At 39.6% G+C, this 23,918-nt stretch overlaps 2 protein-coding genes across 4 annotated transcripts; both read left to right on the forward strand.

Annotated features, from left to right (window-relative positions):
- The first annotated feature begins 2,710 nt into the window (after positions 1-2,710).
- On the forward strand, positions 2,711-19,307 carry gpr146 (G protein-coupled receptor 146). 2 transcript variants are annotated; one of them, XR_011038344.1, is made up of 3 exons: positions 2,711-3,015; positions 9,088-16,489; positions 19,176-19,307. XR_011038344.1 is itself a non-coding variant. In XM_068336575.1 (2 exons), exon 2 carries the CDS (start codon positions 9,128-9,130, stop codon positions 10,127-10,129), a length of 1,002 nt encoding a protein of 333 aa, XP_068192676.1. In that variant the 5' UTR covers positions 2,711-3,015; positions 9,088-9,127; the 3' UTR covers positions 10,130-16,573. The 2 variants fall into 2 exon arrangements, 1 of the variants encoding a protein (XP_068192676.1); XM_068336575.1 differs by lacking the exon at positions 19,176-19,307 and having other exon boundaries at positions 9,088-16,573.
- Positions 19,238-23,914, forward strand: gper1 (G protein-coupled estrogen receptor 1). 2 transcript variants are annotated; one of them, XM_068336573.1, is made up of 3 exons: positions 19,238-19,377; positions 19,899-20,412; positions 21,488-23,914. In XM_068336573.1, exon 3 carries the CDS (start codon positions 21,856-21,858, stop codon positions 22,948-22,950), a length of 1,095 nt encoding a protein of 364 aa, XP_068192674.1. In that variant the 5' UTR covers positions 19,238-19,377; positions 19,899-20,412; positions 21,488-21,855; the 3' UTR covers positions 22,951-23,914. The 2 variants fall into 2 exon arrangements, with proteins under 2 accessions (XP_068192674.1, XP_068192675.1); XM_068336574.1 differs by having other exon boundaries at positions 21,493-23,914.
- The last annotated feature ends 4 nt before the right edge of the window (positions 23,915-23,918 follow it).

The following is a 23,918-nucleotide window of genomic DNA, read 5'->3' on the forward strand; positions in this document are numbered from 1 at the left end:
CTCCCGGTTTCACATTACATCAATTTGATTATATGTCTGGATTCATCTTAGAATAATGTCCTAATTTGACTCATGTGATGTGTGACCATGAGCCATCTGCATGGACAACATCACACAAGAAAAACAACAAGCAATATTAAATGGTTATTTTGTTTGTAGCTTTAAGCAACTGAATCAACTGAAAATCTTGCAGTATTAGTCATAAAGTAAACTTTAGCATGTGTGAGAACACATGCAGTAAAATTTATCTGACCAATGTCATGGAGCTCAAAATAATATATTGTATGTGAATATTTGTACTGATACTCAACCTTCAAACACAAGTGGCAGACTGACACTGTAAGTGATGAGGAGGTTGCTATGGTTAAGGTATTTATTACAGATTTCAGCAAATTTGTTATCTTCTCCTCAAAATTTATCATTGTTATAACATACAAAATATAATGTATACTGTGAATTTTTTCATTAGTATGATCAAGTTACAAATCCTTTTAGGAGATGAATGGCTGCTTTGTGTTCTACTATCAATATGGAAAATTCTGACTGATCTGATAAGAAAACACAGTCAACAGTATAATCACAGGAACAGCTATAATCTCTGTCACCAAGGTGATGCTTTTGCAAAAATCAGGAACCTGTGAGTGTTATTCCACCGACGTGCTTCAATTAGTCAGATAGCAAAGATAAAAGACAGAAATCAAGGCTTCCTGGAGAGGAAAGAGACAGATTTTCCATCTGGTTGTCAAACGGCAGTTCTTTGTTTCTGTTTTGTCTGACTTGAATCTGCAGTCTAGAAGCTACAAAACTGCTATCCTGTGTTTATCCTGGTGGACAGTCAAAGCCTTGCAAATAAATCCACAGTTTTAACTTGCAGACAATTACAGGCACATCTTCATCATAATTGCATTCCATTTTCTATACCCCCTTCTTCCTCCGTCTCGGTCATGGGGTGGTGGAGCCTATCCCAGCTGATTGGGGGCATGAGGCAGGGCACACTCCGGACGTGACACCTGTGCACCATGGCACATTTCTCAAATATAAGATCAGCGTAATATGGTGTTCTTCTTTCAAAGCAGAGAACAGCATGCTCTTACACACACTCAACAAAGATAACTAAGCTGTACATTCTGTGCATTGTAGAGGTCTTTTATTATTGTATTTTATTTTTATTGTTTGTCTCAAACTAATTTGTTAGTTGCTAGAAATGAAGTGGCGTGGAGACATTCCTTTAGACTTTAATGAAATGTGTGCTCCTAGGTTCTTCTAACACTGCAGACCTTCAAGTCTCACTCCGGAGCTTTGTTGCAGTATCCGTCTTTCCCCTCTGGTGCAGAGCAGGAAATTAAGGGATGAATCCCCTCGCAGTGAAGCACTGATTGAGACCTGATGTTACTATGCTGCATGTGCAGTGTTGTCTTAGGCCCGTGGAGAGAGTTAGTCAATTATTTTAAATGAGCTAAGGTTTTGTAGTGACAATCGCTTTAAAAGTCAACATGACATTTCGGCTATGTGCAGTCGCTGCATGAATCATCGGCAATCTCTAAAAGTTAATACTGTACTGGAAAGATTATCACTATGGGGCCTTGAAATAATTGCAGTTGTGGATCATATAATACCTCCCTTTGTTTACAAAGCACAGATTGGAGGCTTTGTAATAAAAACAGCTGACGTATCTACATTGACGTACCCAAATTTGAGTCATTGTAAATGGACTATCAGAGAAGTCAATGAAAGTAATTGAAGTTCAAACAAAGAGGAGACTGTACTGTATACTGTATATCCGCTTCAATAATTTCTACTACAATTCTTAATCTTAATGGCAAACTTCAATTGATTTTTCATTACAAAAAGAAACAACAACACAGACATGTGGAATTCCGTATTCATTGTAGTACTTCATGATATATTATTGATCCCACAGTTACTCTGCCTTTGAGATTTCAAACATACATTTCAAACACATTCTTTCATCCTGAGAGAAAGGGACTTTGTTTGCCCTCCCATAAAATGAACTAAATTGCAAGTAACACCCACCGCTCCAGTGAAGCTTTGTCTGAGGCAGTAGCTTATTTTCCTAAGAATGGCATTAAATATCTTATCTGCTCTGATTGTGAAACTCAGTGACCTTTAACTCCAGATGACTTCCTTGGAACATATTTCACGTCTCACAGGATCCCACGGACTATACAATTTATAATGTTTCAATACAAGACTGTTTTCCATCTTTTCTGATGTTACATCTTGTAGACATAACTTGGTTGGTGAGTTTTGATTGCTCATAATGGCCATCTGAGATATGCAAAGCAGATCCCCTTACTTTGATCTCTTCTGCGCCGAGTTAAGAACAACTATTTATCATTTGGAATAGTGTGTCAATAGTGCCGTCATTGTCAATAGTTGAGTCATTGATTAAAACCTGACTTTCCGTTATGGAAAATTTTAATCCATTCACTGGGACAGGAAATTGCATGATTCCCAGATTTATGGGCAAAGACAGTGCGCTTTTTGTTTTGTTTGTTTGTTTGTTTGTTTTTTTGTTTGTTTGTTTTTGTTTAAATACTGCGGACTGCGGGTTTTGAACGTGTTGCGTCAATGCGTACGCGTTCACCTCTGGTCTCCCTCGCGCCCCACCTTCTTCCTCTCGCTCCAATCAGAGCAGAGACAGCTATTCGGCCTCGCGACCGTAGAGAACAGAGTGAGTAGACGGTGGGGGAGGGTCACGTGTGTACACACTGTAGGACAGAGCAGCGCTCCAGCAGTAGTAAAGTTTAACGGACGGCCCCCTTTTCAGAGCTAGCCTCGTCTCAAAAGTTGAGAACTGAAGTCAGGCTCTACCAACATGCAATTTAACGGTTCTTTTCGTTGTGTTTAGGCTTTAGTGACGCGAGAGAGCCGAAGTTCGTCTCTAGGATGTCTGTTTATCAAAAGGAACGATTCCGAAATGCCAGTGGAAATGCTACAATCAAACCCTATGCCTCCTTAGGTTTGTCACAGACCTAAATCTATATGTTTCTGGTAAGTTTGGCTCTCTGTTATGCTATTCCCAGTAACGCATGAGATGTGTTTACACTTGAATTTCCTGCTTCAAATAATTTATAATTCACAGTTGAAAATGTGAATGTGTAGCTGTGTCAACGATAGCCACAGCGATAGTAGTTAATGGCAGAGCCGTGACAGCTATCCACGCTTAGTCAAGTGTGATGGGGACGCCAGTGTCCTCAATAGTAAATAGAGATGGCGACAGACTGGTTTTGTTCATTTGTAATGGCTCCACAGTTTAACGATGGGTTTCTATTTGCAAAATTGCACCTGAAGATGTTTCTCACGGGATCATTTTTCTTAAGAACTGTCAGAGGGATTCTATCTTAATCAAAAGCTTCTGTGGTTAAAAGCTCATTCACTTGACAAACAAACAAGCAATTTAAAATCTGTGGTAAACTGCTGTATATGAGAGTAAAAGCTTATGTCCTCGTTTGGACTTCTGCCGTATGGAAGTGCAGCCGATGAGATGTCATGTGGGTTTGTCAGTTTACCCTTGTTTCTAAATGGTATACTAGGTCATTAACTATTTTACCCACATTTTACCCCTTGTTTTTTTAAATAGTAAAACTTCATTTTTACTAAGCCAATTATTTTAAATTCACACTTTCATAATAGATTTTAACAGATGTTCCCAGTTACTAAATCATGGAATTATGGGTAAAGCCACCACCTGACCATATTACACATCTAACAATAGGCTGGGTGAATACGACTCTCTGGCAAAGTCGTTCAGCTCAAATAAGCCTTATTGTACACAGAGGTGTTTTAGATTTATAGTTTTTGCCCTTAACTTCATCCATGTGACCAGAGGGTATGCAGGGATGGTGCTATGGCTTAATGACAGTAAGCCTGCTTTGTGCTGACCATGGAGCTCTGATTTTGTTGATTCCGGTGACAGTTAAACATGTGACCTGCGGGCGTAAAGGATGCTGTTAAAGACCTGTGTTTGATCCGACATGCGTACACATCAGGTTCTCTGGAAGAAATACTGTTTTTAATGAGCATAATCTGACATTGAGTACTGTACATTCTATGCAGCAGTTAGTCAGTCAGTCACCTTCAGATTACCACCGCTATATCCAGCCTATCTCGGCGGCATATGGCGATTAGTCAGTATATATGTCAATATTTTGGTTTTTGTAGTTTTTATCTGGTTTTTCAGTCAACCCTTGCAGAATTCTGTATGTAAACTTTACAAGTCCATTCAAAAACAAGTTATCTTGCCTGTAAAAGTCCACTCAAAAACAAGCTATCTTGCTTGTAAAAAATTCCGCCTCTCTGACTTAATTCCGAAGGGACTGATAATGATTTGGGAAAAATGTTATGAATGACGTAACCCCCTTCCACAGAAATTGAGTTAATGGCAAATATTTTAATCACCTCTTACAGCTCAGTAGATTTTAATTTACAAAATTGTATGCAGTATTAGTAAGTACCTGAAGCCAGGTTCCCCATTAATACTCCTGAGTCAATGAGTTGCTTTCCAAGAGTAGCAGGACACTTGCAAACACACTGTAAGGGAACCAGAAAAGATGCTGGACTTTATTAAATTAACAAGTACAGATTCATGGACTCTCATGCTGTAAATATTTTGGTAGTTTTATGGGCACTCACTTTTAATTATACAGCGTTGAGTAGCAGAAAAGTTTGAGTGTGAAATATTGTTTTTTTGTAACTCATTCCTGAATTTCTGTTGCTGCTTCACTGCACTCTGCTGGAGACACAAGTAGCATGTCATTTGACATCACTCTTTCTACATTCTGAGAAGAGCCTGCAAATTCCAGTAAGGATATATGAGGGGTGTGGGCCTAGTATGTCACACTATTCCCATCAGCCTTTGAGATTAGCTTCAAAACACAAGGTCGTCAAGCACGTGGGCGTCACTCTTACAGGATCATGTTTGGTGGGACCAAAGCAAAAGCCCCCCCACCCCTGGGGGAATATTTAATGTAACCACATGAAGTAAGGCTAAAAGTTCAGATGAGGTTTAACCACTTGTCAGACTGCAGTTAAAATCATGCAGTGAAGAACTAAATAAATATAAGGCCAATCCTTATTTGACATGTATTTAATACAAATACTCCTTATGAAGAAGAGCCATTTATAGGCACTATTAGATTTCTATTTACACTTTTGTCTTAAAGCTTTAGTAATGGCTAGGTGTTTTAATTAACCTGCTGCTGGGGATGTTTTTCCAAGTTATAAAATCCAGTTTTATTTGTGGTCCTTGCATATGAAACACATTGCATTCATCAAGTTTTCCCTCTCCTTTTTAATATAACATAGTCAAAATGTCCCCACAGTGTTGTTATGGTGTTAAGCTTTGACACAGAATGATCAGTTGTGTTCTAGTCATTATATGCTCATTAAAAAATAAACACTCAGAGAGTAAGTCTGTTGTGCTAAATGTAATAATTTACTTAAAGAAGAATAATCGAAAACTGATTATTCATTTAAAAAAAACTTCTATCAAGCGAAGTAAGTGAAAACGATGTTAAATACTGAATTAATTTATGGATGACATTTCTATTTCATCCAGCTATTTTTATATGGATGAGTTAAAGCTATTTTACTCACTATCTAAAATGATTGCAATCAGATGATTATGTAATAAGAACCTGCTTTTACAGGAAGGGAATTCGTGAATCCTACTATGGCAGTGTTGTGACCTGCCCCGATCTGCCTCTGATCTGCGTGTTTTTCCTATATGTAGCACTAATATACACAGATGAAACATAAGTGGTTACTTTTTTCAACCCTGGCCTGAACTCCAGTCCCTGGTCTTTGTCCTCAGTTACTCTGACTCACACTGATACGCACAGATTACTTTGGTAAAGGAAGTTATTGCCAGTAATGCAGTCATTGAATGACCAGCCAACTGGCAATGTCATCAACATTAGATGTTTACAATCATATTAAGGTTATTGGCTGACACTTGTGCCCAAAATGAATGGATCGATAAATGGATCAATTCCCATCTACATGTCTTAGAACCTACGAGCAAAATACTGAACTAGAATTTGCGCTCATGGCACTCTAAAGGTTCATTAAATGCAGAACAAGAGTTTTACCCATGGGGGCAGTACTAATATAATACAAAGAATCAGTCAATAAGAAAAAGTATTTGAAATGGTGCGTTTTGGAAGCTTGGTGGCCAAGCGACAAGTTGAATGGATCTACAGCACTACATAGGTCATTCCACCACCAAGGTTCAAATTCAAATTTCATTGTTATCTATCATTTCACAGGGAGTTCAGAGTAGACTTCTCATTTTTAGAGTACTGGATCAGTGGAGAGGTGGGAAGAGAATAGAATCTAATAAATTAGCGGTATTTTTTAACTGCAAGAAAAATTTCCAGAGACAACAGAATAGCAATTTTACATTTCTGTGAGGGGCTACAAAAATCTTATTTCCAGGAAAAGCTAAATCAGAGGCACATTAGATTTGCATATGTGCCACATTAAACACACAATGCTGAAAGTTGTGAATTTTCTTCCAATTACGATACCAGCATGATCAACAGAAATGTCAGTTTTTATTTTTTTTAAAAACCATATACAGTAGTCAAACGTCAACAAGTTTATAACACATCAAAGTTCATACAGATACATTTTTATGACTTTTTATAAGTTGCCTGCCCTGTCATTATTTTGATTACTGAAATAATGTGGGGACAGAGGGGTGGGGTGGGAATCCCAAATAATCAGGCTCACCATTTGAAATGAAATGAAAGGAATTGAAATCAACTTTAATGATCCGAGGAGGGAAATTATTTGTTCACTCTAGTATTAGTCAATCTGTTAGTCGTGTGTGTGTGTGTGTGTGTGTGTGTGTGTGTGTGTGTGTGTGTGTGTGTGTGTGTGTGTGTGTGTGTGTGTGCGTGTGCGTGTGCGTGTGCATGTGCTTTTTGAATCACATGGGCTTTGAACCAGCTACCCTTTGGTCTACAGCCCAAGACTGGAATTTATCTTGAGTTCATAAATTATGAAAGTCATAGAGATAGATTTGTTGTCAAATGTTTCATTGTTAAGCCATTTCCAAAGCTAAGGCTCTATACAGAGCAGTGGTATTAGAAGTTTCAGCCAGTAGCTAACTAGTACACCTCAAACCCATAACCCATGAAATGTTGGTGCACGGCAGTTATCATGAGCTACAAAGTGAGCCAATGTGGTAATGAAAGGGTAGCTAAAATGTCAGTATACTGCAGGTGCCAATGAATAAGGACAGCCAGACAGTGTTCCCTTTAATTATCACCAACTTCTCTAGGTTGTGAGATGTGTGAGGTCATCAAACAACTTTAAATTTATATTCAGCAAAGTGCATACAATCTATAGTAGAGTATAATAGATAATTATGTGCTTTTGCCAAGGTCTGTTTTAGTAAATCAGTCACCTAGCACCTTTTGCAAGCGAACCATGTTTACAAGGCATCTGATCAGTGCTGCTGTCAGTGTAAAGACAGGTTTTGTGTTATAAGTAACTCAACACTGTCTTCCTCCCAATCCAGTTCCAGTCCAGTTCTGAGCCCCAGCCTGCAGTATAGTGTCATTACAGCCAATTGGATTAGTATGGAGGAGGGACTCAGCCCCCATGTGTGTACTGTATGTGTGTCTGTGTCTGAAGCTTAAGGCCAGAGCAGCCCCTCTGTAGTGGTGTTACATAAGTGAAAGGAAGAATGTTTCCCTTTTACTGGCATCATTAGTCATCCTCCCAAAAACAAAACTCCCTCTCTGCGTTTTGTTCCACAATATTATCAAGCTAGAGGTTTCCAGATACTTCTGCTTCGGGAGCAAAGCCAAACATGTGGAAACATGGCAGCCAAATTACCACAGCAGAAACACAATGCAGTGAACTCATCATTGCTGTCCTGTGATGGCCTTGTGATCTTTTTTTTATTCAACCAAAACTATTTTAATCATTTATTTAAAACGATCCATGTTAATTATTTAAGACAGCATTAAATAAACCCTTTGAAACAAACACTCTTGAAATGTGACTGGTCATTTGCTCTGAAGCTGCCCTGAAACTCCAGCCCCTGGTCTTTGTCCTCATTGACCCTTTGCAAGGCTCTGACTCACATATCTCTCTTCATAAATCTACCCCTCACCACCTTCCAAACCCCCCATCAGCTTGATGGTAACCTGAACAGTAGTTTCAGGAGCTGCAGTTGACTCATAGCACCAGTTTGTAAAAAGTAAGGAAAGGCAAGTGTTTTTCTTTATCTACTACCCGCCTCATGACTGAGGCAAACAGGTAAAAATCAATACAGGAAAAGCTTGTTGACACATCAAATGTTCAATGAATTAACCCTACCCAGGAGAAGTAGCAGTACTTCTTAGGTCTTGAAGCTGAGCCAGCAAATGTTGGCAAGGAGCCGATGGCATGTAGTGAAGCGAAATTAATATTGTTATCTTGGGTGTAACAGCTGCACCAGGGTTTGCATGTTTTTACCTCCAACTCACACAGAAACCAAAAAGAGAACAGTTTGTCATGGAGAAATTCCACTTAACATGTAATTCTGTTTTTTTATGTTGAAACTTAACACTCAGACTTATTGCCATCATTCTGTCAGCTCTGGTGTGATGTTTAATCATTTCTTCAATAAAATACATCAGCATGGAAATGATAGACTAGTATGGTGACCATACTAGTCACCATACTATTTTCCTGCGGTAAATAGGAAATCTTAGACCATACTATGGTCTAGGATTTCCTATTTTTATTTTATCTATATTGTCACTGGCTGCAGGGAAGAACAGCTGCTTTCACATAAAAACATGCATAATGCACAATATGTATTTCTCAACTTTCCACTTGGTCATCAAGTGTGTGAGGTGGGGTACGATCATAAACAAGATAGTCAATATATATGGCACAATTTAACTGTGCTTTAGAGATTTTGGAAATTGATATAGAATTACATCTATTTATAAGTATTAGCCAGCTGTAATTCTGGTATGTGATACCAATAATTCTGCAATATGAACCAATAAAACATTGTCACTGTGGTATCTAATTTTTTTCTCTCCAATTTTATTCCTGCAGCTGACTTGTTGAGACACTCACCCGGTGTCACAGCCCAGCAATGTGGATCTGTGTTGTTTACAATGAGACGGACAGCAGCGTGGACTTCAGGCTCTGCCAGGAATATGGCCTCATCCTCTCAGTTTTGTCACTCATCTACCTCCTGGTGTGCTTCCCTTTGGGGTTGTGCTACAATGTGCTGCTGGTTGTGGTCAACCTCTCCAACAAGGTGTCAATGACCATGCCGGATGTTTATTTCGTCAACATGGCCATTGCAGGTCTTGTGCTCAACCTGGTGGCACCTGTGGAGCTACTGAGCTCCACCTTCACTCGCTGGCATGTTTGGGAATACAACAATGAGGTCTACATCACCCTCCTCATTCTCTTTAACATATCCTCGCTGGTCATCATGTATTCCACCACGTTGCTCAGTCTGGACTACTACATAGAGCGTGCGCTGCCTCGTACATACATGTCAAGCGTGTATAACACCAAACATGTATGTGGGTTCATCTGGGGAGGAGCTGTTCTCACCAGCTTCTCCTCACTGCTCTTCTATGTGTGCAATCACATCTCCACTAAGATGGTTGAGTGCTCCAAAATGCAGAACAAGGAGGCAGCAGACGCCATCATGATGTTCATCGGCTACGTGGTTCCAGCTGTGGCTGTTCTTTATGCCTTTGTGCTCATTTTGCGCATCAGGAAGGAGTCTACACCTCTGGATCAGGACTCTGCACGCCTGGACCCTTCTATTCACAGACTGTTGCTAGCCTCAGTCTGTGTGCAGTTTGTCCTGTGGACCCCTTACTACATGATTTTGTTGGTGCACACTGTCGCTGGTGCACCAGGGTACATTAGCAATATGCATTACTTACCCACCTATTACTTTCTAAGATGCGTGTCTAAATTGTTGGCTTTCTCAAGCAGCTTTGCAATGCCTCTTATGTATAGACAAATGAACAAAAACTTCTCCAACAAGCTTCAACGGCTGCTCAGGAGGCTGCACTGCAGAGAACAGTCCTGCCCTCATGAACACTCAACAGTGCAGCAAGTAGTGACGTGAGATCTTCCCCCAAGAGATTACAAATGCCCCTCCCGCACCCTGTTTCCACTTCTTGCCTAGCTGACACTTAATCCCCCGTCCCCTACAGAGCCATATCTAACTGGGCTCCCTCACTGCTCTGGACTGTATTAAGAGCGACACAGCTAACTGTGGAATTTCCTGTCACCTTCCAGAACTCCATTGGATCTATCCAATTCTCTAGTGAGAGGACAAACCAAGCAAAAACCACTAAGTGCTGTTATTTCTGGTCACCCTGTGAAGTTCTCCTCTAAGATACTTAGCCTTCTATTTTGAGGTCGGTAAATTGGCACCATAAGCTGATAACTACCAAACACTTTGCCATTGTTTTCTCTGAGTTTCACACAAAAGACAAACACAGCAAACAACAGTATCCTGTTATCAAGACACGTCTAAGCATGACACCATTGCAGTGGGTGTAGCCTCTTTGATACAGGGGTGTTATGAATGTTCTGATGACAGTGTGCAAGTCTGACCAATGCATGAATGCCTAGAGATCACTGTGGAACCACATTGTGCTACTAGATATAATTTAAGCCACAAGAAGGAGATTATATTGATAAAAACTGGAAAACTGAGATTTTCACATACATATGGCCTCTTTCAGCTTCATCTAACTTCAAAATGTATTTGTTTTTTGCATGACAGTACTAACCTGTAACCAGAGTTAAGGTACTGGTATGAAGCTATATTGCCATTGCTTTGTTTTTACAGATGCAGTTCTATAGTTTTGATACACTCAAAGGCATGAATCTGTTTTTTCATATTTTAGTTCCACAAAATATATCATAATACATAGAATAAAACATACACCCACGCTACTGTCTACACAGCTAAGTGGACATGAAATGTTTATATAAAGCTTGTATTCAGGTTCAAACCAGTATACCTCTTGTGATTTCTCTTGAAATCACATTGTGTTAAACATAAGCGGTTCAAATCAACTCATTCAAAATGTGCTCATTAATTCAACTAGAGAGTCTCAGCCAAGCATATGATTTTGTTAAGCTATGTTTTGTCTCTGTGGAGAATATGCATACAGGGCTTTACACAGGCTCAGTGAAGGCCCTACAGGGCAGCAGAGAGGGCCCGAGGAGGCGTCATGTACATTCACTGAATGAAGTGAACACACACAAACACAAAGGTGTTGTGAGGTTCCATGCAGTAGGAATATAAAGCCTTTGAACTGTGTTGCTCCAGAGGCATTATAAAAAACATTATCAAAGTATAGAAGGCTCGCCAAAGCACATGCAAATAATGTGTTTGTCTAGAGTTGGAACTGTCATGCTGCTCAAATGCATTAGGATAAGCTGCATATTACTGGCAAAGATGCTTTGCTCTCTGTCTGCCACGTAGTGAAATGAGTTGTAATACTGATACACCATGATTATAACATTTAAAAAAAACTTGTTTTTGCATGAGGTCTGACACACCACCACAATATGTTAGTGTAGTAGTCATTTTGAATGAGAAGGTCAGTATAAAAATTTTCCTGTGAACAGATACACCAGCGGGGTGGGGTATGCACATCATTTTGTTACTCGACAGGCACTTTTCACAATAGAGTTGAAATTCAATTCCCATTCACAGTAAACAATTTAGTTTTAGTAATGACTTGCTAAAATGTTCACTTTTTAACAGGGTTGTTTGGCTTTCACTGTAAAATTCAAAGGATAGAAATGTGCACAGCTTTGACATTTATAAATAGGATTATTAACTTATACACGCTAACTGTATTTTAAAAAAGACCTTGCAGCTGGGGATTGTATTTGTCTTCAAATGAACTATGAACCAGTGTTTTTATCTGTCACTGCATCACCCCACCCTCTTCATGCGTATTAGTATTCCATCAGTGGAAAATACAGTACTGTTTATTTTCAGCTTAGGCTGCATGTTTACATTTTGTCTCACAGTATGAGCTGTCCATAAAACAGGGACATATGACATAGTTAATCATTATTCGAAATCAAAGTCCAAATCCTTACTGTTCGTTTGAGTTTGAAAAGCAAATAATAGTGCATGTTGAACTGATAAAAGCTTTTAGCAGTCTAATGATGCAAATGTAAGTCACCTTTATTAAGGTTGTGCTCACTGTCAGCTTGAAATGTACTTTCAGAGATTGCAGTTGCATCTAAATCAAGACTCCAACATCTTTTTAATCAATAAGACAGTGAAATTATAGCTGTGTAATGCCAGTGCTAAGATTATGTCACAATTGAAAATTTAAATGTATCTTTTTTTTAACAGGACATCTGATTTACTTACTTTTAGAAGATGTTATAGATATTACTTCAAACTACACACTGAAAAGTGAACAGAAAAGCTTGTTTTAATTTTTGGAGGAAGATTTCAGGCCCAATGGGGAATACAGTACCAAGATGATATACAGTAACTGCAACCAGGAACCCAGAGCAATGTAAGAGGGAGTCTGGGCTCCTGGGGTCTGAGTGGGGTTTACAGCAGGGTCAGGCTTTGGGGTACAAAAGCCAAGCCTCCAAGAAAACCTCATCAGTACTGTATTACCTGTCATCAGCCTGGCCCACATTGGTCTCAGAGGCTATTATCGTTCCCTGTCCAGTCGTGGTAACTGCTGAGCCTGGTTTGCTTGGCTGCTCACTTGGCACCAGTTCTGTAACCCATTCCAGCTCTGTTCCTCGCCAGCATTCCACAGTGGGTTTCCTCAAACTGGGCCTGAAAAACCTCTTCCTCCTGGTGGTCTGAAAGTCATATTGTAGTGGTCAAAACACCAATACTTACCTGGTGCTCCCATTTTGAGCTGAGTGAACTGTAAGAAAATGATATACGTAGCTGGTTGCACAGCTAATGGAGGTGATTGGTTAGTAGTAGCTACAGCAAGCTGCTGCTGGTAGTTACTTTAAAAATAGTTAATAACCAGGAAACTCCATTTCTCACTAAGATCTAAGTTAGAGAAGCTAGAGAAACTAAGAGTGAAATCTTTAAAATATTTCTCCATTAAATATCATCCAGTTTAAAAAAAATAAAATAAACACTCCATAAAGTAGATCATCTGCTTTAGAGAAGTAAACAATTCTTGCATTTGACATTTATGTTTCCATTTCAGCAGAGGATGTGCCTCCTGCAGAGATCCACCATGGGTGGATATCTGAATTTGGTTGTAATCACACAAAGGTTTCCCTATTATCACTAAATCTAATTAGTTGTCCAAAGTATTTGCCTTGACTTTTAACCCAATTTCATTGAAAGGCTTTAAGTAATATTTGGAAAATCTTCCTCTGTGAGAGACAAAACGAGTCAATAATGGCCAATCATCACAATTTGAAGACACACACAAGCAAAACGAGCTTGAAAACATTTGACTCAAAATCACACCCAACAGATTTCAGCTCAAGTTTGAGTTTATTTTCGTATTCCAGAGGGGCCGAAATCACATGCCGGAGAAAAGTTATTTCGACTGACGCAGAAACAGATGTAAAAACATCCCTGAATTTGTCACATTGAATGTATGCAGATGCATTTTAGCTAATTTAACAGCAAAACCTCAGGAGTGCAGATGAATCCATTTTTTTATGTGATGCCTTTGTGACTGTGTATTCAAGTGTATGTGTATAGTGTATGTGTATATATTGTATTTGAGAGTTTTACAGAAAAATACCATGCTCTTTCAAAAATACAGTATTATTTTTCTGAGAGATATATTTAGATTCTGTAAGTAATCTACTCTATTGTCATTCTGAGTCAAAGACTTCTAAAAACAATAAAGAAACATTGATCTCCCCAAACAAACAAAGTTTGGCTATACTTACGTCAATGGTAGAATGTGTTGAAAAATGTGCATTGTGGCCTGTTGTTGAAAGGCTTTTCAGTAAATTAATACCAAATGTCTATTTGAGCATCACCTTAACCAAACATGACACATTTCGGGGGAGATTTTTGAACTGGTGCGTATTTCTAAAAAATGTATGCTGATTTGGAAAAACACCATATTCCCACTTCTCTCTTTTATTTGAAAAGGCCTGGGTGTTTGCTTCAAGTTCTGCTTTTCCCCTAAAATGTACATGAAAATAACGCGCTGTTAATTGTAGCTCTGCTTCCCTTCATTCCTGTGATCAGGTCAGGATGATGGGCAGGTTGTGGAGGTTCCTTTCTCCTTTTGCTCACCACACTGCTAACAGTAGATTTCTCGTGGTGAGACCTTTTAACCACGCCGCTCAGTCTGGGGAAAATAGCAACATTCCAGGCATTCAGGGAGTTGTTGTGTCTTTTGTGGGTCTGACAGTTCTATACTGCTGCCATTCTGGGTGAAAACAATGTTGTGTAGGCTACATCTGATAACAACTCTGCACACTGACAGCTGTGAACGTGCCTGAATGTAGCTGGGGAAAAAAATAGTTTCGCTGCAGGAAGTGAAGACTATTGCAGTGATGGATCACTGTTACAAAGTTACAATTAGAAAACTATAAAACTGATGTAAAGCACCGTATTGTAGGGAAGTGTACCCATAAGCTCTTGTTACCACTGCTGTGTATATTTTTCAGTCACGCCCAGACACAGTAACAACAGAGAATTGTGTTACAAAGTTACAATTAAAAACTGTCAAACTGATGTAAAGCAACATATTGTAGGGAAGCGTACCCATAAGCTCTTGTTACTACTGCTGTGTTTATTTTTCAGTCACGCCCAGACACAGTAACAACAGTGAATTGCACAATAGTATATGTATTTACAACATCTGCAGCACCAAAATACAGCACAAACGTAAGGCTTTTGATGGGAGAAGGGGGGAGGTCTTGAATTATGTGTGCTACATCTGGAAATGATATGATAATGGAATGAATTGGATACAGTTCCCATTTTCCCTTCAGAGGACTGGATTTTCCTGGAGCTTTCACTTAATTCTGTTCACTCACGTCAGCATGAAAAACATAAGTCGTCAGACAGCGTAGTGACCATCAAGACATACCAGGAAGCTAATGATGCAACAGGATGTCAATTCATCAGAAGTGGGTTGTAAACGTAAAAAAGTATGACATCAGTGTGTGAATGCATTGGCTATGCTGTAATATGCATGGATATGTACTGTATATACAGTATACAGTAATAGGTAAATTATTGACAAATCCCTTAATGTAATGTAAATTGTTTTTTTTAATTTCTACTTCCACCTTTTAATGCACCGACACCGCGTCAAGTTCCTCGTGTGGCAACAAACTATTTTCTGATTCTGATTCTGACAAAACAATCATTAATTGATATACTGTACATTTTCTATTAATACTCCTCATGGATATGTTCAATTTTTGGATGCCATGATGGTGGCCCACTCTTCTGTCAGCTGCCTTGGGTTGCTGCTGTGTCTGGAGGATGTGGATGTTGGGCTCACTCAGTCCACCCCACTGTTTTCTATGACATTTGGGTCAGAGTTCACTGCTGGCCATTCCAGCACTGTCTCCAGCATGCCAATGGCACAGTCCCTGTCATGTTATCACAGCCGTGGTTGCAGATGCTATTTCCGTGTCTTTCTATGTAGGTGGGTTTTGGATCCAATGGATGAAGGCATTATGACTATTTCTCCAAGGTTACTGACAAAAATAAATTGAGAAAAAATTGTTCAGTTTTTAATGTCTAAGCTGCATGAACTGCAGTCAGACCAAACGTATTGAGCTCAGCTTCCGTCAAACATACAGCAACGCAGATCAGACCACCTATGCAGACAGCATTTGGTTTGTGGCTTCACATGTTTTATCTGACTGTCAGCCAGATTCCAAATACACACACCCCAACACCACAGTTGTTTTTGTTAATGTGAGTCAAATTGGGCTGAAGAATGTAAAGACGAGAACAAGACGAGACAGGTTACAAGTATTTTAGGAAAGTTTCTCACACTGAATGACTATCAGAAAAAAAGCAATGAAATAAAATCCCGGATCCTTGACTCAATGGGTGAGGGCACACTGGAAGTAGAGCAGAAGAGGTGATTGAAAGCATGAATCATGATTATACATTATTTTCACGTGTGACGAATGTAATGCTCCTACCATATGAATCATAGCACATAGAGCAGAGGCTCCAAGGAACCCACCACATCCTTTCAGCTCTGGGGAGACGAGTGGACCAGGGCAGATGTTTTAAAAACAATCTACCCTTCCTCTCTGGCCACTCTTGGTCTTTGCGTTTCCTCTTTAGAAACCTGAGCAGAGAATTAAAAAAACACACTCTAACAATAAAATCTCAACATCAGCTAAATATCAAACATTATCCTTCAAGGAGTGCTGAGGAGGTGAACTGTGCATGAAGTTCCATTCAAAGGTTGCGGTTGTGGCTGTGGGAGATGTTAGATGGAGCCAGAAGCACAACAGACTGGTAAGTGGAGGCAGATGAGGGAGTTGTACTCTCCCTCCTGTAGACCTCCCAATTTCATTCCTCCAACCACAAGCAGTTAAACCCCACAACTTCCCATTAACAACACTGTTGTCTTTTTTATTGGATGTCACTGGTTGGGAAGCATTGTTTGTCTTTTTGTGCATGTAAAAGTAAACAAATATAATGTTTGCCAATGAGAGTTGTGGGAGTTCCAATGTGGTCACATGTTTGCTTAATTGTTTGTTTTTCTATAAATGAAATCAGAATTTAGATTTATATTTTTTATATTTTTTTGTGGATTGGACTTATGGACAAAAAAGAGTGGTTTAATATTCAACTGAATCCAGGAATAAATATGTATTCTGGATCACTTTTTCAGTTTTTTCAATATTTTGCAAAATTATAAAATATGATATAATAAAAGGAAATTCAGAACAGAGCCAATTCATTATGTTCCACCACTCTTCACATTTGGATCCAGACAAGGCTCATAATTGGAATTGATTTAATTACATGCATGGAAAGAGGCAACATGCTTCTATTGACATGACCTTCTATAGAGCAGGGCACTGTTCTCTAATAAAAATGTGTTTTCTCAGTTTTATGAGAACTGAGAAGTCCATGTGTCTAAATAACAAGATGTACAACTTTTATTTTTTGCACATCCTATTTTAAATTTAAATGGATGTGTATATGAAGCTCCCCCCTGAACTCCCAACATCGTGTTGGAGGAGTTTGAGTGCCCGAATGATCCTGGGAGCTATGTTGTCAGGGTCTTTATGGCAAAAAGGCCCTAGGTGACGGGACAGACTAAGAACAGTTCAAAAATTCCCTTTCATGACCGAAAGGACAAGATCCTGGGTACAAGCGGCTGAAATGAATTTCCTCCGTAGAGTGGCTGGGTGCACCCTCAGAGACAGGGTGAGGAGCTCAGTCACAAGGACTTCGGAGTAGAGCTGCTGCTCCTCCACGTACAGCAGGACCAGCTGAGGTGGCTTGGGCATCTGTTTCAGATGCCTCCCAGACACCTCCCTGGGGAAGTGTTCCGGACATGTCCTACTATGTCTCTCAGCTGGCCTGGGAACACTTTGGAATTCTCTCCTGAAGAGGTATATAAGGTGTCTGGGGCTCGAGATTAAACGTTTGAAGATGGATGGAAGAATGGATATGAAGTACTGTATATGTTTATCATTAAAGGGACATTTCATCTTGCAGCCCATTGCTACACAATCAATTCCAATTTTTTAAATTACAAAATTCCAGTTGATGCTTTCCTGATTACCTTCATAAACCATGATCACATGAACATTTTTTCTAATGTAGCTAACCTTGTCATGTACTACCGTTCTCGCCGAGACAAAGAGGATTCATTGTTTATGTCAGTGGGCCACCTAGTGGAAGTACAGAGGTAGCGCATTGCAAATGCATCCACTAAGAAATGTCTCACAAAGTGCCAAAGGACAAAATGGAAAGCAAAAAAACAAACAGAAAAAATATTCATTCTAATTGTTTTCTCAATTAATTTGTTTTTAAAATATTTTTCTAACCATTTTTTATAACAGAAAAACAAGAAAAAGAACAAGAAGAATGAATGAATGATTGAAAGAATAAATGAATGAATGAATGAGAGCAATTAATCAATGTTGCCTGCTCTTCTTGAGGGTTGAGTGTGAGGGATACATACTGCATTAACATTTCTGTCATTTCAGATCATCGCAATTCAGAAAAAATATGCACACATTTGCAGATCTTCCTGTCTTCCTCCCATCTTTGCTCATTTCTCTGACAGTGCGCGGCACCTTTCACTGCTGACCTCCCACCTCACCCTTATCTGTGTGAAGTCATGCAAACTGAATAGCTGAGATTTCAGGTAGCTGAGACAAAATTGTTGCAATCTGGTTTGCTATATGACCTCTCAGACTGTCAACTCCCTACTCCCAGATACTATATTGACTCTTCTGGCTCCTTCAGACCATGACTGCTTCTCTCCGGAGCTGTATCCTGACTACTAAAACAAGCTTTTCCATGACATGGGGCTATGTGCCATCTGCACTGAAATCTGCAAAAGGTGCTTCGTTTTTTCCAGGATGAAGCCAGAGCTCGAGCCACCTGTCAAATACTGCCTTTGTGTTTTCATGGCTGAACATATAAATTGTCCCTGATTTTGTTTCCAGGCAGATCCTTGTCACTGAGTCCCTCTGCAAACAACTTTTTGAGTCCTTCCTGCATTCCCTCCTTGTCTTTTTCCCATCTCATGCCCTTGTCCTTACTATTTTAAATCGATAAATGTAAGATTTTTTTCCTCTCTGTCTGTGAGACAGTGGAATTACTAAGATGCAACGAACCCCCAACACAGCTGGACAGCAACACCCAACTTCTAAGCATTAACCCTGTGGGAAGAGATTTCCTTGACCTAGTTCATCTGCTTTAGAGCAGTAAACAATTCCTGCTTTTTGGAACACCAAAACATCTTAAACCAACCTAATTAGACTGTTAACAGACTCATAAAAGGCCACATGACCAGCAGCAGAGCCAACAGTAGTATTGTGCAGATTAAGCAGGCTGCCTAATTTGGTGCATTGGATATAAACAGAATCAGGGGAAATATGTTGTGTCACTGACATGGCCTTATCTCCCCTGTGGTAGCTCGCAGGCATCACTTCATTTATCAATTCAATCTCTACAGAAGCTGGAGGGATGGATGTTGACGTTGCCGTGACCTGTACTGTCTTTAAATTCCTGATGATGGCATCCAGTCCACTGACTGCCTTATGTTGTTTGCATCAAATGTGAAGCCCTGGCACTGGTGCACAGTGCTACCATAGGAGCTGTATCACCATACCTCCAGGCAATGATCCTGCCTTGGCCTTGACTTCTCATTCCATGTAGTAAGTGACTCTTTCACCTTGTGAAGACCGTAAAGTTGCATTCTATCTTTGGGGTGGAGACTAAAAGTAGTGCGTTTCCCCTTGGATTTCCCTTTAATTCTTAATTGGATTTTTATTTGTTGTGATTTCTCCTGCTCTCTAATAATTTGTTTTTTTAATATCTGACAATTGTTGAAAGATTGCTTGAGGTAATTTAAAACAATGTGTAGTATGATGTTCTATCAAAAATACTATATACTGTACCTCTGCTGGAGCAGATGGTTATTATATGTCTACTCTGTGGCATACACTTGTACTTAATGCATCCCATAGCCAACACCAAATAGGTCTCCACATTCATATCATAGACACATAGATTAGTTTAAATTACATTATGTTACTCTCCCCCCGGAGGAGTCTGTTCTCTGTCCCCCTTACTAATAGTGAAGGCTCACAGTTGTTTTAAGCCTTATCTGAATATGATTTTAGTATTTAGACTGAACATTAAACAGGCCGGTGTCAATGTCTTTTTTCATATAAAGAAATCAATAATTGCACAGATCAGATGGCAAAACAAAGTCATATCGATGGAAAAACAAAGGAAGGTCGTGTGCAGTGTGTGTACAAGGCTCTTAAGAATAAGAGCTCAACAACCCAGGTGAGCAAATATTGTAAAAAAATATATATATAAATGGTCTCCATGACAACACAAGCCGCTCAAGGCAAACTCTGTCCCAACTTCCCTTTGTCTTAAAATCACCTCAAAAGCTGTTTAGCCACTAGATCGAATAGAAGAGGCTCAGCGGACACCTGGAATCACAAAGTGGACAAGCAAGGAAAGAGGCAGAGCAAAGGGAAGCTGATGAAGCATGGTGACAAACAATGGATGACATATCATCTCTTGCCTCTCTATATCTCCCACCCTTCTCTCCAGTCCAGACAGGGGTGGGTCAAACAGCAGGTGGTGCAGAAGAGAAGTCCGGACATGGGATTTATAATCTCTGTATCTCTGCACCAGAGAAGCATGGGGAAACATCACACTCCAATTTTTGAAAAGTAAGTTCTGCTTTTGGTTTGTTCATTTTTGTTTGTAGTTATGGGTATATTATAATGCTTGATGTGTTTTATGCCCACTTCAAGTAATATCTTAAAAAACAAGAAAATTATATTCCTTCATTTGCAGTTATTATGGTGTCTTCTAGATTTCACTGCAGATGGATGCATTCCTATATATTGACCCCCATTTTAATCCAGTTGTACAGTGACTTGCATATTATGTCATCAACTTTCTTCTGCTTCTTGTGTAGAATTGTTAATGAGACTTTCACTTTTACAAATTTCAGGTCTTTCTAATTTGTGTCAAAAACTATGCAGATCATGACGAAGTCAGAAAAGCAAAAACTGTCCCTTCATGGCATCACCAAAAACAAAAAAAAACTCAGGGGTCAAATACCTAATAGGTTAAAATAAATTGCTTGGTAACAAGATTGTTTTTTAGATTTATTTTTGTGACAGGAAAGTCTACCTATAGGTGTGCATTCTTTATACTGCATGTAGTTAATTATTGCTGTGGAGATCTCTCTCACTGAGAATGAATTAAAATGAAGACGGTTTACTCTGGTTTAAAGTAAACTCAAATTTTTCAAAGGTCATGGCAACATACGGAAGAAAAAGAATTGTTAAAAAATCTATATTTTGTGCAATATAAAGTGCATTCTAAACTGAATGTGTTCATGTTGACTTGCCAAGTTAAAACTGAGTGGGTCACACAGAGGCTTGCTAAATTTTAATGAAAAATATGTTTTGAACTCAGCAATTAATAGTCATCAAGCCTTGCCAAACAAGTGAGCTTGGATTGGTTGAGGATTTCTAAGGAGGATTTCAATGCATCTGTTTAAGTCTGAAGCTTGAATGTTAATGTGTGTTCTAAATTGTCTGTCAACCATTTTAGAACCTTTCAAACTACTCTCACTAAAGTTAACTGAATGTTCATGCTCGATTGTGAGCTTAAGAATTTTAATGAGTAATGAGTTAAGCAAACATCAATACATGTATTTGAGTTTTTTCTGCACAAAGGATTGCCCACATTAATATTTTTATGTCCCGTTTTCTTTCTCTCTCTTCTCTAAAGCTCAGGTGTCAAGGCAGTAAAAGAAAAAGCTCACTGAATAAAGATGCACGTAGACTTGAGGAGACAAAGCAGTCGTGAAATCAAATTAGTCATAAAGGGACAAAGAAGTCTGCCTCTAATCTCAGGACCACAGTTTGGACCGTCTGGATGATGTGAGTCATCGGGTTACAAAGACAAAAGACAATTTCAAGACATGGAGGAGCTATCCATCGTGTCAGGATTGTATCGGCAGATGAATTTTGCCGTTAACATGAGCTCAAACAAACTGTAACCCAACATAGCATAAATGATTTACCCCTTCAAAAGACTTAATTGGGCGCCAATGACAACTAATGATGTAACAACTACAGGTAACTTACATATGGCCTATGATTCAAAACAGTCCAACTACAGTCATTATGGAAGCGCAGACAACCTCTCTGGTCTGGATATATGCTAACACTACAGAACAAATGAACACCTCACATGAGTACAACGCAACATATTTGATTGAAGGCTCAGACAAACACCAATCTTACATCATTGGGCTCTTCCTGTCTTGTCTGTACACCATTCTTCTCTTTCCCATTGGATTTATTGGCAACATCTTAATCCTGGTGGTGAACCTGAACCACAGAGACAAGATGACTATTCCTGACCTTTACTTTGTTAATCTGGCTGTCGCTGACCTCATCCTTGTGGCGGATTCCCTCATCGAGGTCTTCAACCTGAATGAGAAGTATTACGACTACGCCGTCCTTTGCACTTTCATGTCACTTTTCCTGCAGGTCAATATGTACAGCAGCATCTTCTTCCTCACATGGATGAGCTTTGACCGATATGTTGCCTTGGCTAGCTCTGTGAGTAGCAGCCCACTGAGGACTATGCAGCTTGCGAAGCTGAGCTGTGGCCTCATTTGGATGGCCTCCATCCTGGCCACACTTCTACCTTTCACCATCGTGCAAACCCAGCACAGGGGGGAGGTGCATTTCTGCTTCGCCAATGTCTTTGAGATCCAGTGGCTCGAGGTAACCATTGGCTTTTTAGTGCCTTTCTCCATCATTGGTTTATGCTACTCTTTGATTGGGAGAATCCTCATGAGGTCCCAGAAGCACCGCGGACTGTGGCCTCGGCGGCAGAAGGCCCTGCGCATGATCGTTGTAGTGGTTCTAGTGTTCTTCATCTGCTGGCTGCCGGAGAACGTCTTCATCAGCATCCAGCTGCTACAGGGCACAGCTGATCCATCCCAGAGGACTATTACCACCCTGTGGCATGATTACCCGCTCACAGGCCACATTGTTAACCTGGCAGCTTTCTCCAACAGCTGCCTAAACCCCATTATCTACAGCTTTCTAGGAGAAACTTTCAGGGACAAGCTGCGTCTCTTCATTAAGCAGAAGGCCAGCTGGTCAGTAGTGAACCGTTTCTGCCACCATGGACTCGATCTACACCTTCCTGTCAGGAGTGAAGTCTCAGAGGTGTAACTGTTAAGCAAAGGGACAAATGTTATAAGACAGTATGCATGGCAATGTTACAAATTCTCTGTATCACAGTGTAATATTCTCAGTCGTGAAATAATACCTCATCTTTGCATGTCGCTTAGCACCGCCTCATAGTTATATCAGTTTGTCACTCTGAACAAAACTGAAACGCCAATAATACACTTAAAAAGAAGCCTGAAAATTACGCAATCTGTGCAATCCTTGAAATATTTACTATGCACAAACAGTGCTTGTAGCTATTTTTGCATCCATCTGCAAGTGGGATTGTTTTCCAAGTGATATTTGGTGTGTTATGCCTTCAAAAGCTGAATGGAAAAGCAGGCAACAGCAAATTACATGATAGTAGAGAATAAAATGTTTGCATCTACCTTAGAATACAGCCTAAGGGAAAAGATAACTAATGTGTGATTGACTCTCAGAAGAGAACAGCTTCAGTGTAAAACAGACAACAATAAAACATTCATATTGTGTAACCTATAAAACAACCCTTCCAGGGAATTCTCTTGGTATGTGGAACAACCTGTAGAAATAGCAATGGCTGCTTCGCAGCCAAAACCTACGTGAGGGAAATGCTGTGTCACATCAAATCCAGTCATGTCATCTTTTTCTTACAGAAGAGAGGGCTTATTTCCATTAAAACCACGTGCACCTTCACTTGTTTAATATCAAAAGACAAAGATGAACTTGAAGAAATCTGCTAAATGTCCACAAGCCACATCGACACCACTCGGATAATCCATTAATAAATGACTGCTATTTTCTGTCTCACAACAGGGAGGCAAAAAACAATTTAAGACACACAAGTTGCAGTAACTTGCTTTCTGTATCCCTGTCTAATATAATGCTGCATCCCTTGCTTTGTGCATTTCAGCTAACATTCCCCTACTGTTGAGAGAATGTGGACTTATGTATAATCAGGAATCTGAAAATGTCAACAAATGTTCACAAAA

Source organism: Antennarius striatus, chromosome 16 (assembly GCF_040054535.1).
Source record: "Antennarius striatus isolate MH-2024 chromosome 16, ASM4005453v1, whole genome shotgun sequence".
In the NCBI taxonomy this organism is placed as follows: domain Eukaryota; kingdom Metazoa; phylum Chordata; class Actinopteri; order Lophiiformes; family Antennariidae; genus Antennarius; species Antennarius striatus.